The sequence below is a fragment of the Pristiophorus japonicus genome, chromosome 9 (genome assembly GCF_044704955.1).
Source record: "Pristiophorus japonicus isolate sPriJap1 chromosome 9, sPriJap1.hap1, whole genome shotgun sequence".
Taxonomy (NCBI): Eukaryota; Metazoa; Chordata; class Chondrichthyes; family Pristiophoridae; genus Pristiophorus; species Pristiophorus japonicus.
Genome location: NC_091985.1, coordinates 217520683 through 217533408, shown reverse-complemented (window position 1 = coordinate 217533408; position 12726 = coordinate 217520683). Strand labels below are relative to the sequence as shown.

General features: G+C 46.1%; 2 protein-coding genes across 2 annotated transcripts in view; one reads left to right on the top strand and one right to left on the bottom strand.

Moving 5' to 3' along the window:
- Positions 1–12726, bottom strand: part of LOC139273679 (zinc finger protein 420-like) — a 60095-nt gene that overhangs the window by 15703 nt on the left and 31666 nt on the right. The window lies entirely within an intron of this gene.
- On the top strand, positions 81–4733 carry LOC139273673 (zinc finger protein 239-like; the record flags this gene model as incomplete). Its single annotated transcript, XM_070890710.1, has 1 exon — positions 81–4733. A coding segment is annotated over one exon (654 nt), but the record flags the coding sequence as incomplete, so codon positions are not given.

The following is a 12726-nucleotide window of genomic DNA, read 5'->3' as shown; positions in this document are numbered from 1 at the left end:
AAAAACATCGCACCATTCACAGCGGGGATAAACCGTACACGTGTTCTGTGTATGGACGAGGCTTCAACTGATTGTCCAACCTGGAGAGACACAAGGACACCCCCACCACGGAGAAACCGTGGGAATGTGGACACTGTGGGAAGGGATTCAGTTTCCCGTCCTATCTGGAAACTCATCGGCGCATTCACACTGGGGAGAGACCGTTCACCTGCTCTGAGTGTGGGAAGGGATTCACTAAGTCATCTCACCTGCTGATACACCAGCGATTTCACACTCGAGAGAGACCATTCACCTGCTCCGTGTGTGGGAAGGGATTCACTCAGTCATCCGACCTACTGACACACCAGCGTGTTCACACTGGGGAGAGGCCGTTTACTTGCTCCATGTGTGGGAAGGGATTCACTCAGTTAACCAACCTCAGTAAACACCAACTTGTTCACACTGATAAGAGATCTTTTAAATGTTCTGACTGTCAGAAGAGCTTTAAAAGCACAATGGGTCTGCTGACACACCAACGCAGTCACACTGGAGAAAGACCGTTTACCTGCTCTGAGTGTGGGAAGGGATTCACTCAGTCATCCCACTTGCGGACACACCAGCGAGTTCACAGTGGGGAGAGGCCGTTCACCTGCTCCATGTGTGGGAAGGGATTCACTCAGTCATCCACCCTGCTGAGACACCAGCGAGGTCACAAGCGACTGCAGGGATTGGATTCTGCTTATTGCTGCTGTTAATCACATCTCATCTGAATGGTGTTCATTCTGACAGTTGTAGTTTGTTTCTGCTGATGTTAATAACCCCTGTCATTGGAGTTTAATATTTTGATGTTTCAGATAACAGTGTGTCTATTTGATGACTCCAAGATAAGCATAGACTACTTGATGTCCTGTTACTGACTGTTCCACTTTTGGGCATTTTCTACTTTCTAACTCCAGATTATATGAGTTGTCATACCTTCGGTTACTCTCATGGACAATTTCCAGCTCCCATACCTTCCAGAGTGCCTCTCCTAGCCTTGGTATCCAGGGAAGGTATCGGTAACAAGCCCGGAATCACTGAACACAAAACCCAGTCTGTTAAACACTTTCAGCTACTGTACTTCGCGTGTGCCCCACGGCATCTCTCACCTTCGATGTGTGAATAGAGAATCGTGTCTGCAAATCTGGTCTTGAATTTAAATCCACTCAGCAAATGTATTTCAGAAAATATGAACAAGTCACGGCTCAATAATCCAACTCTATATTCATAGCAGGAAGTCCATGATCCAACTCCTCGAGTGGACAAAAAAAGTAAAAGTCCCAAATATAAGAGCCCCTCGAATTCTTTAATACCTTTCAAATTGTGACCAGTTCCTCCTCCTTATAGAATTCCCCATCCCTGTGGGAGTCAAAATTGGTCAAAAAGTGCTGATTGGAAATTTCTAAAATTTTTTCAGTTTCAAGCTGAGCAGTTCCTTCTCTCCGAGAAGCTCCAAGGAGACCCTTTGATTTAAACACAAATCTCCCCTCTTTTATATCCGGCATTAGAGTTACAGCAAATTCGAATAGCCGACAACTCAAATTTAAAAGTAATATACAAACTGTACCAATCACACAGCTCTGTGTCATAGAATCATAGAAAATGACGACACAGATGGACTTATATCTGTGCCGGTCAAAAAAGAGCTCCCCGGCCTAATCCCACCTCCCAGCCCTCAGTACATAGTCCTGTAGGTTGTGGCTCTTTAAGTGCATATCCAAGTACTTTTTAAATGGGCGCGTTTATTTATACTGCCAAAATGGCTACTTTGTCTCTGATTGGCTCTCCATTATCACATGACCTCTTGCTGATTGGTCCCCTTGGAAGATAAGTCACCCTGAAATTTCTCTGGAATGTGTAACTGAAACCGCCCAGCCCAAGTTCTGACTGACTTTGCAAATTGTAATTCAATCCATTTTGACTTCAGTGGCCAGAGAGGACAGACCTTGAACAACCCAGCAAAAGCCACCAAGTTTCAGCCGAAGTCCCTTACCCCAGCGCAAGTGTATTCCTCCCCCAATTGAAGTCCCTTACCCCAGTGCAAGTACACCCTCCCCTGGTCAAAGTCCCTAACCCCAGCGCAAGTGCATTCCTCCCCTGGCCGAATTCCCTTACTCCAGCACAAGTGCACCCTCTCCCGTCTGAAGTCCCTTACCCCAGCGCAAGTGAGTTCCTCCCCAGGCCGAAGTCCCTTACCCCAGCGCAAGTGCACCTTCTCCAGGCCAAAGTCCCTTACCCCAGGGCAAGTGCACCCTCCCCCGACCGAAGTCCCTTACACCAGGGCAAGTGCACCCTCCCCCAGCCGAAGTCCATTACCCCAGCACAAGTGCACCCTCCCCCGGCCGAAGTCCATTACTCCAGCACAAGTGCACCCTCCCCCGGCCAAAGTTCCTTACCCCAGCACAAGTGCACCCTCCACTGGCCGAAGTCCCGTACCCTAGCGCAAGTGCACGACCTTACCCCTGCCCTTCATAGATGGGGCATTGTGTGTGGGTCACGGATTGTTAACAGGTTTATTGGGTGTGAAGTGAATAGTGACAGTATCGTGAATTCTGGATTTCATCCACTCCAACGATGTCCCTTGTAACACACGCTCTCAGCTTTCTGAGAAATTGGGCATGGGTGTAAAGGGGGTTGGAAGAATGAGATCCATCTTCCCTGAGTTTCCTCTCTCCCCTCTCCCGCTTCCCTTCTCTCCCCTCTCCCAGAGTACTTAAGGAGGTGGCCTTGGAAATAGTGGATGCATTGACAGTCATTTTCCAACATTCCATTGACTCTGGATCAGTTCCTATAGAGTGGAGGGTAGCCAATGTAACCCCACTTTTTAAAAAAGGAGGGAGAGAGAAAACAGGGAATTATAGACCGGTCAGCCTGACATCGGTAGTGGGTAAAATGATGGAATCAATTATTAAGGATGTCATAGCAGCGCATTTGGAAAGAGATGACATGATAGGTCCAAGTCAGCATGGATTTGTGAAAGGGAAATCATGCTTGACAAATCTTCTGGAATTTTTTGAGGATGTTTCCAGTAGAGTGGACAAGGGAGAATCAGTTGATGTGGTGCATTTGGACTTTCAGAAGGCTTTCGACAAGGTCCCACACAAGCGATTAATGTGCAAAGTTAAAGCATATGGGATTGGGGGTAGTGTGCTGACGTGGATTGAGAACTGGTTGTCAGACAGGAAGCAAAGAGTAGGAGTAAATGGGTACTTTTCAGAATGGCAGGCAGTGACTAGTGGGGTACCGCAAGGTTCTGTGCTGGGGCCCCAGCTGTTTACATTGTACATTAATGATTTAGATGAGGGGATTAAATGTAGTATCTCCAAATTTGCGGATGACACTAAGTTGGGTGGCAGTGTGAGCTGCGATGAGGATGCTATGAGGCTGCAGAGTGACTTGGATAGGTTAGGAGAGTGGGCAAATGCATGGCAGATGAAGTATAATGTGGATAAATGTGAGGTTATCCACTTTGGTGGTAAAAACAGAGAGACAGACTATTATCTGAATGGTGACAGATTAGGAAAAGGGGAGGTGCAACGAGACCTGGGTGTCATGGTACATCATTGAAGGTTGGCATGCAGGTACAGCAGGTGGTTAAGAAAGCAAATGGCATGTTGGCCTTCATAGCGAAGGGATTTGAGAACAGGGGCAGGGAGGTGTTACTACAGTTGTACAGTGCCTTGGTGAGGCCACACCTCTGGAGTATTGTGTACAGTTTTGGTCTCCTAACTTGAGGAAGGACATTCTTCCTATTGAGGGAGTGCAGCGAAGGTTCACCAGACTGATTCCCGGGATGGCGGGACTGACATATCAAGAAAGACTGGATCAACTGGGCTTGTCTTCACTGGAATTCAGAAGAATGAGAGGGGATCTCATCGAAACGTTTAAAATTCTGACGGGTTTAGACAGGTTAGATGCAGGAAGAATGTTCCCAATGTTGGGGAAGTCCAGAACCAGGGGTCACAGTCTAAGGATAAGGGGTAAGCCATTTAGGACTGAGATGAGGAGAAACTTCAGAGTGGTGAACCTGTGGAATTCTCTACCAAAGAAAGTTGTTGAGGCCAATTCACGAAATATATTCAAAAAGGAGTTAGATGTAGTCCTTACCACGAGGGTGATCAAGGGGTATGGAGAGAAAGCAGGAATGGGGTACTGAAGTTGCATGTTCAGCCATGAACTCATTGAATGGCGGTGCAGGCTCGAAGGGCCGAATGGCCTACTCATGCACCTATTTACTATGTTTCTCCCACTCGTCCCCTGTCATATGCATTATTTGTGGAGGATTTTTACTAAGTTGGATCAAAAAAATGATAAATGATACAGAAAATAACTGATTTCACATCTTATGCAATATAATTCTCTAAAGGGGTGGTTCAAAGGAACTTCAAATAAGTGTAAAGTGAGTTCAATCTATGACACCAACAAGACATGTACACAAATAGAACAGGCTTGGGTTTGATGTGGTAGAAGGTGAACTCGTTGAGAACTGAAATAATCTAGGGTAAGAAAAGTTCGGGAACAGTCGGTAACAGCACATCAATTCGTCTCTTATCATAGTGAAATCAAATATTTCACACAGTGTGTTTGAAACAAAAATGATTTTGTCAAGATTTAAAGAAAATGAAAAGAAGAAAATATTTATTTTAAATATTAATGAAGAATATTAATGTCCAGCCAATTGTAGGGGTTTATTAAGATCATCAGAAACAAATATTAACTGCCATATTGAACATGGTTCAGTTCTCGATGCAATCACAGTAAATCATGTTATATTCAGTAAAGTAGCCTTTCAATGGCGAGGTGATTGCCCAGCATTCCCAGCGGGGGAGAATGTGCCGCACAGACTACAGGAGGCCAGTGTGTAGGCGGGGTACTTGCCAGGGTGTTCGGTGCACAGACTAAAGTCGCAGGCGGACAAATGCGCGGAGCCCGATATTTCAGCGGGGAGTGAACGGCGGGGCGCGGAGGAGTAACCCCACCCGCGGGTGGGCTCCATCAACAAATGGTGTCGGCTGCAAGCCCCGAATGAGAACTTGCAGCTCTGGGGGAGTTTTCCGGTCACAGGCCCAGGTTAACGGCAGCCATCTTTGTAAAGAAAGGCTGAGGGTTTTTGCGTCGTCATCTTCATCGGTCGAACCGTAGAGCGCATGCGCGACCATGTTTGTGAAGGAACAATGAGTAGGCTTCAGGATCCCAGTGACCGGGAGAGAAAATCATTGACTCCTTGATTTAATTCTCATTCTGCACATGGGGGTTTTCTCAGCATCTCTCCTGAAGGCACTAGTAACTGCTGTTTTACGGTTTACAGCCCACAATTGTAACGAAAGGGCCCAGATTTAGATCCCCTTGTAAAAAGAAAGGAAGACCTGCATTTATATAGCGCCTTTCACGTCCACCGGACATCTCAAAGCGTTTTACAGTCAATGAAGTACTTTTGGAGTGTGTCACTGTTGTAATGTGGGAAACGTGGTAGCCAATTTGCGCACAGCAAACTCCCATAAACAGCAATGTGATGAATATATATTAATGATTTAGATGATGGAATTGAGTGTAATATCTCCAAGTTTGCAGATGACACTAAACTTGGTGGCGGTGTGAGCTGTGAGGAGGACACTAAGAGGCTGCAGGGTGACTTGGACAGGTTAGGCGAGTGGGTAAATACATAGCAGATGCAGTATAATGTGGATAAATGTGAGGTTATCCACTTTGGGGGCAAAAACATGAAGGCAGATTAGGAAAAGGGGAGGTGCAGCGAGACCTGGGTGTCATGGTTCATCAGTCATTGAAAGTTGGCATGCAGGTACAGCAGGCGGTGAAGAAGGCAAATGGTATGTTGGCCTTCATAGCAAGGGGATTTGAGTATAGGAGCAGGGAAGTCTTGCTGCAGTTGTACAGGGCCTTGGTGAGGTCCCACCTGGAATATTGTGTTCAGTTTTGGTCTCCTAATCTGAGGAAGAACGTTCTAGCTATTGAGGGAGTTCAGCGAAGGTTCACCAGACTGATTCCAGGGATGGCTGAGCTGACATATGAGGAGAGACTGGATCAACTGAACCTTTATACACTGAAGTTTAGAAGGATGAGAGGGGATCTCATAGAAACATATAAGATTCTGACTGGACTGGACAGGCTAGATGCGGGAAGAATGTTCCCGATGTTGGGGAAGTCCAGAACCAGGGAACACAGTCTTAGGATAAGGGGCAGGCCGTTTAGGACTGAGATGAGGAGAAACTTCTTCACTCAGAGAGTTGTTAACCTGTGGAATTCCCTGCTGCAGAGAGTTGTTGATGCCAGTTCATTGGATATATTCAAGAGGGAGTTAGATATGGCCCTTACGGCTAAAGGGATCAAGGGGTATGGAGGGAAAGCAGGAAAGGGGTACTGAAGGAATGATCAGCCATGATTTATTGAATGGTGGTTCAGGCTCGAATGGCCTACTCCTGCACCTATTTTCTATGTTTCTATGTTTCTAGTCAGGGAGCGTCTGTAAATGAGGGAGAAATAGTGACTGGTCAGGGAGCGTCTGTAAATGAAGGAGAAATGGTAACTAGTCAGAGAGCGTCTGTAAATGATGGAGAAATGGTGACTGGTCAGGGAGCATTTGTAAATGAGGGAGAAATAGTGACTGGTCAGGGAGCATCTGTAAATGAAGGACAAATGGTGATTGGTCAAGGAGAGTCCCTCACCAAAATTACAGAGGGGAAGTTTATAGGGAAGGATAGATTATTGAAAAGAGGGATGGAACCAGCTTCAAAACCTCCTGGGAAGGAGAGGGAGGGGAACCAGTGTGTGTAGAACTGAACCCAGTCAGAGTCTGCACCTTCAGGGGAGGGGAACCAGTGAGTGTAGAACTGAAGCAGCCAGAGTCAGCACCTTCAGGGGAGGAGAGGGAGGGGAACCAGTGAGTGTAGAACTGAACCCAGCCAGAGTCAGCACCTTCAGGGGAGGAGAGGGAGGGGAATCAGTGAGTGTAGAACTGCACCCAGCCAGAGTCAGCACCTTCAGGGGAGGGAGAAAGCTCAGCCAGCAGGAAAAGAAAGTTGGAACTGGTGCAATGTGTTTGGATTTCAGCACAGAGGGAGGTAGTGTGAGTAAAATGAGGATTTACATCTTTGGGAAATAAGTTCTAAATTTCTATCCTGTACTTGTTGTAATAACTTTTGTAAACTCTTTTTACCAGTCTAGACCTGATAGAGGTCTTTAAAATTATGATCGTGTTCGATAGGGTGGACGCAGAGAAAATGTTTCCACTTGTGTGGGAGTCGAAAACTAGCAGCCATTAATATTCGATAGTCACCAGTAAATCCAATGTGGAATTCTTTACCCAGAGCGCTACCATATGGAGTGGTTGAGACGAATAGCACAGATGCATTTCAGGGGAAGTTAGCTATGTACATGAGGGAGAAAGGAATAGAAGGATATGCTGATAGGTTTGGATGAAAATGGGTGGGAGGAGACTCGTGTGGAGCATAAACATCGGCACGGACCAGTGGGAGCCAATATTAGTCAAAAACTACTTCTTGGACATTTCTGACCGTCCAATATTAGTGGGGACTGAACCCATCACACAGCTCTGTGTCAGATTGAATTATTCCTCTCTCCAGCCTGTAACCGATGAAACTTGTAACACTGAGGCTGAAACACTGGGAGTGCAGGCAGTGCTGGGCACAGAGGGAGAAGCAAACCAGGTTCAAAGTGGGCATACTGCCTTTGTCCTAGACCTGACTTTTCCGCTGTTCTGGGGCCCAGTGGACTTTCACTGATCCGGGGCATCTCTGTTGTGTCATAGCTCCATTTGGAACAGCAGAAGACCTTTCAGCCCCTCGGGCCTGCTCCACCATTCAATTAGATCAGGGCTGATCTGTACCTTAACTCCATTTACCCACCTTTATTCCATAACCCTTGGAACAATTACCTAACAAAAATCTATCATCTCAGTCTTGAAAGCTCCATTTGACCCCCAGCATTCACAGCCATTTGGAGGAGAGTGCCACATTTGCACTGGCCTTTGGGTGAAAAAGTGCTGCCTGATTTCACTCTTCAATGACCAAGCTCTAATTTTAAAATTATGGTTATAAAGAGCTGAAGGTGGAAAAAGACCTGTAGGGAGGGAATTCCAGAGCATAGGGCCTTGGCAGCTGAAAGCACGACTGCCAATGGTGGAGCGATTAAAATAGAGGATGAGCAAGATGCCAGAATTGGAGGAGTATAGATATCTCAGAGGAGGTTAGAGAGATAGGGAGGAGTGAGGCCCTTGGAGGGTCTTGAAAACAAGGGTGAAAATGTTAAAGTTGAAGAGTCACTCTCCTTATCTCTTAGTCATCAATCCATCCCCATCCTGACTATGTTAACCACGGATGGGTTGCGCCATGTATTGCCACATATTTCCAGATCTCATCTCTTATCTTAGTTGAAGAAACAGCATGTCCCTCTTGGGAATGTGTAAGTTTCTGTTAGCAGAATACGAACTTACCACTGGCCTCGCACGGTACCAACAAGTCTGTTGCACGAGCAATTTCCAGTGTTTAGGGTCTTTAGATATGTGGGTCTCTTAGCAACTGCCATTCTTATCTGGGTAAAGGCCTTCTCTTGAGCAGGGTGTTTATCATTTCAGTATTCTCTGTCTTTGAGTTTCCAAACTGTCTTCTGTTCACACACAGACAAGATTCTACTTCCCCTTTTCTCCACATTCGCTCTCTGGCTAAAATGGTCAAGCAAAGCACGCTGGGATATCCCGGCCATTTGGGCCACTTTAAAACATTCTAACAGTGCGGAGCAGGAAGAGAAGCCAGAAGAGAGGTGGAGTCGGACATTTGGCCCCTCGAGCTTGCTCCACCATTCACTGAGATCATGGCTGATCTACCTCAACTCCACCTTCCCGCACTGTCACCATATCCCTTGATTCCCTTAATATCCAAAACTCTAGTGATTCCTGCCTTGAATATAATCAAAGACTGAGCCTTCACAGCCCACCGGGGTAGAGAAATCTAAAGATTCACAACCCTGAGTGAAGAAATTTCTCCTCATCTCAGTCCTAAATGGCTGACCCTTTACTCTGAGACTCCGAGTTCTTTCCTCTATTCATACCCATAGCTGTAACTCTCCATCCCACACTCTCCCTCCTCCGTGTGCTGAAATCCAAACATTTCACATTATCTTCAACTTGTTTTCCTTTTCTCTGGGGTTGCCCCTCTGAGTACTGAATGTTTGAACTCTCAGACTGACCCTCACAGGGCAAGCAGCTACTAACATGACATCACCACCTGCTCAATTGGATATGTTAATTGAAAACGTCCAGTGAGAGAGCTTGGGAGAACTGAGAGATAATTGTAAGGACAACAACAACAACTTTTATTTATATAGCGCCTTTAACGTAGTAAAATGTCCCAAGGCACTTCACAGCAGTGTTACAAGACAAAACAGATACATTTGCTACATAAGAAGAAATTAAGGCAGATGACCAAAAGCTTTGTCAAAGAGGTAGGTTTTAAGGAGCGTCTTAAAAGAGGAAAGAGAGGGAGAGAGGTTTAGGGAGGGAGTTCTGGAGCTTAGGGCTCAAACAGCTAAAGGCACGGCCACTGATGGTTGAGCAGTTATAATCAGGGATGCTCAAGAGGGCAGAATTTGAAGAGAGCAGACATCTCGTCAAGTTATGAAGCTGAAAGAGATTACAGAGATAGGGAGGAGCAAGGCCATGGAGGGATTTGTAAACTAGGATAAGAATTTTGAAAATGAGGTGTTGCTTAAGGTGGAGATAGACAGATTTTTAAGCACTAAGGGAGTCAAGGGTTATGGGGAGCGGGCAGGGAAGTGGAGCTGAGCCCAAAATCAGATCAGCCATGATCTTATTGAATTGTGTAGCAGGCTCGAGGGGCCAAATGGCCTACTCGTGCTCCTATTTCTTATGTTCTTAACTGGGAGCCAATGTAAGTCAGTGAGCACAGGGGTGCTGGTGAATGGGACTTGGTGTGAGTTAGCACATGGGCTTCCGAGTTTTGGATGACCTCAAGTTTATGTAGTGTAGTGTAGATAGGACTACTGTGACCAACATTAGCGTTATAATTAAACTTTAGAACAAGGATAGTAAAACTCGGAAAGGCACAAAATCAAAGACAGACTTAGAATTAAATGTTTCACTAGTGCAATAACAATTAACTGACAAGAGAGGGAAATCTGCAATTATATAATGCAATAGGGAGTTATACTGATCTTTAGCCCAATGGAAAAATAACACGTTGGTGAGGAATTCAGCAAATGAATTGAGTAAAGTTATAGGTTCTCATTAGTTTCTATCTGCAGTTGTTAACTTTTGATGATATGATGTAATGTGAAATCAAACTGATGATCATATACACATAAGGGACATGTATATAAAGTCACACAATCATAGAAACTTACCGCATAGGAGGCCATTCAGCCCTTAGAAAAAGCAGTTGTGCTTAGTCCCAGTTTCCTGTTTTTTGTCTGTAACCCTGAAAGTTCCTCATTCTCAAATATCTGTCGAACTCTCTTAAAATTATTTATGGAATCAGCTTCCACCACCCTTTCAGTTAGAGGAGTCGAGATCCTGACCACTCGCTAAGTGAAAACAATTCTTCTCATCTGCCCTCTAGATCTTTTGTCAATGATTTTGAATCCATGACCTATTGTTCTCTTTCAACTTTATCAAACTTCTCATCACCTTGAAAACTTCTATTAGGACACCTCTTAACCTTCCCTGTTCCAAAGGTTCCATGGATGAGGGACTTCAGTCACGGGGATAGACTGGAGAAGCTGGGGTTGTTCTCCTTAGAGCTGAGAAGTCTGAGGAGATTTGATAGCGGTATTTAAAATCATAAAGTGTTTAGATGGAGCAAATAAAGAGAAACTGTTTCCAGTGGCTGAAGGGTCAATAACTAGCGAGCACAGATTTAAGGTGATTGGCAAAAAACAGGAAACAGGAAGCGAAACATTTTGATGCAACGAGTGGTTGGGATTTGGAATGCATTGCTTGACAGGGTGGTGGATACAGATTCAACAGTAGCCATCAAAGGTGAATTGGATAAACACTTGAAGGAGAAAAAATTGCAGGGATTCAGGGAAAGAGCAGAGGAGTGGGACTAACTGGATCGATCTTCGAAAGAGCTGGTGCCGATTCGATGGGCCGAATGGCCCATTTATGTGCTATAATATTCTAGGATTCTTTACAGACGCTCCCTGCTCATCAATATTTCTTCTTCATTCACAGACACTCCCTGCTCATCAACATTTCTCCTGAATTTACAGACGCTCCCTGCTCATCAATATTTCTCCTTCATCTACAGACGCTCCCTGCTCATCAACATTTCTCTTTGATTTACAGACGCTCCCTGAGAGTTTGAGCCGACATTGCGCATGTGCTGTCCACTCCTTCGGGCCGGAGGAAGCCGGGAGCCGGCGGGCAGGGGAAGAATGTTCCCCGGTTTATATCCGGGCCCGGGACCGCACTCGGTGTTTTCACCCAGAGTTTCTCTAACCCGCTCCCTGGAGCTCGCTCACCTTCCGCGTCACCGTCTGCCGCCGCCCCACCGCGCATTGTCAGCTCACACTGCCCGGGTGATTGACGGTAGCTCCCGACCAATAGCAAGAGCGGGGGCGGGACTGGCGGACCGGTCGGTCAGATGGTCCTCCAACCAATCGGAGTGTATGAGGGGCGGGGCTTGAGCCTCCCACCCCCAGTGGGCGGGGCTGAGCCCGGATCTCCCTCAGTGAGCACGCGCGGTGAAATTGGACCGGAGGTAGGCTGGGAATCTTTGTAAATACACGGTGTCGGCCTCAGGCCCCGCGTTTGCCGGGTGGGCGGGGTCACGGCGCATGCGCGGCTATCTTGGTGCAGGAACCTAGAGTGGGCGGGGCTTCAGAGTCTGTTGCCAACTGGGTCCCAGTGTCCGGGAGATGTAACATCCTGGGCAACATCTTTTTCATCACCTTAGAATCAGAAAGTGGTTACAGCACGGAAGGAGGCTATTCGGCCTATCAAGGCTTTGCAGGCTCACTGCAAGAGCTTTATCTAGTCCCACTCACCCACCCTTTCCCCATAGCCCTGCAGATTTCTCTCCTTCTGGTATTTATCCAACTCCCTTTTGAAAGCCGTGATTGAGTCTGCCTCCACTATCCTTTCAGACAGTGCATTCTAGATCCTAACCACTCACTGCGTAAAAAGGTTTTTTCTCATGTTGCCTTTGGTTCTTCTGCCAATCACCTTAAATTTGTGTCCTCTGGTTCTCAACTGCCAATGGTAACAACCCCAGCTTCTCCAATCTATCCATGTAACTGAAGTGCCTCAACCCTGGAATCATTCTTTTCTGCACCCTCTCTAAGGCCTTCATATATTTACTAAAATGCAGTGCCCAGAATTGGGCACAGTACTCCAGTTGAGGTCAAACCAGTATTTTATACAGGTTCATCATAATATCCATGATTTTGTACTCTATTCATGAAGCCCAGAATCCCGTAAGCTTTATTAACTGCTTTCTCTACCTGTGCTGCCACCTTCAACGATTTGTGCACATATACCCCCAGGTCTCCCTGTTCATGGAACCCCTTTAAAATTGTACCCTTTAGTTTATATTGCCTCTCCTAGTTCTTCCTACCAATATGTACCACTTTGAACTTTTCTGTGTTAAATTTTATCTGCCATGGGTCTGCCCATTTCACAAGCCTGTCTATGTCTACCTGAAATTTACTATCCTC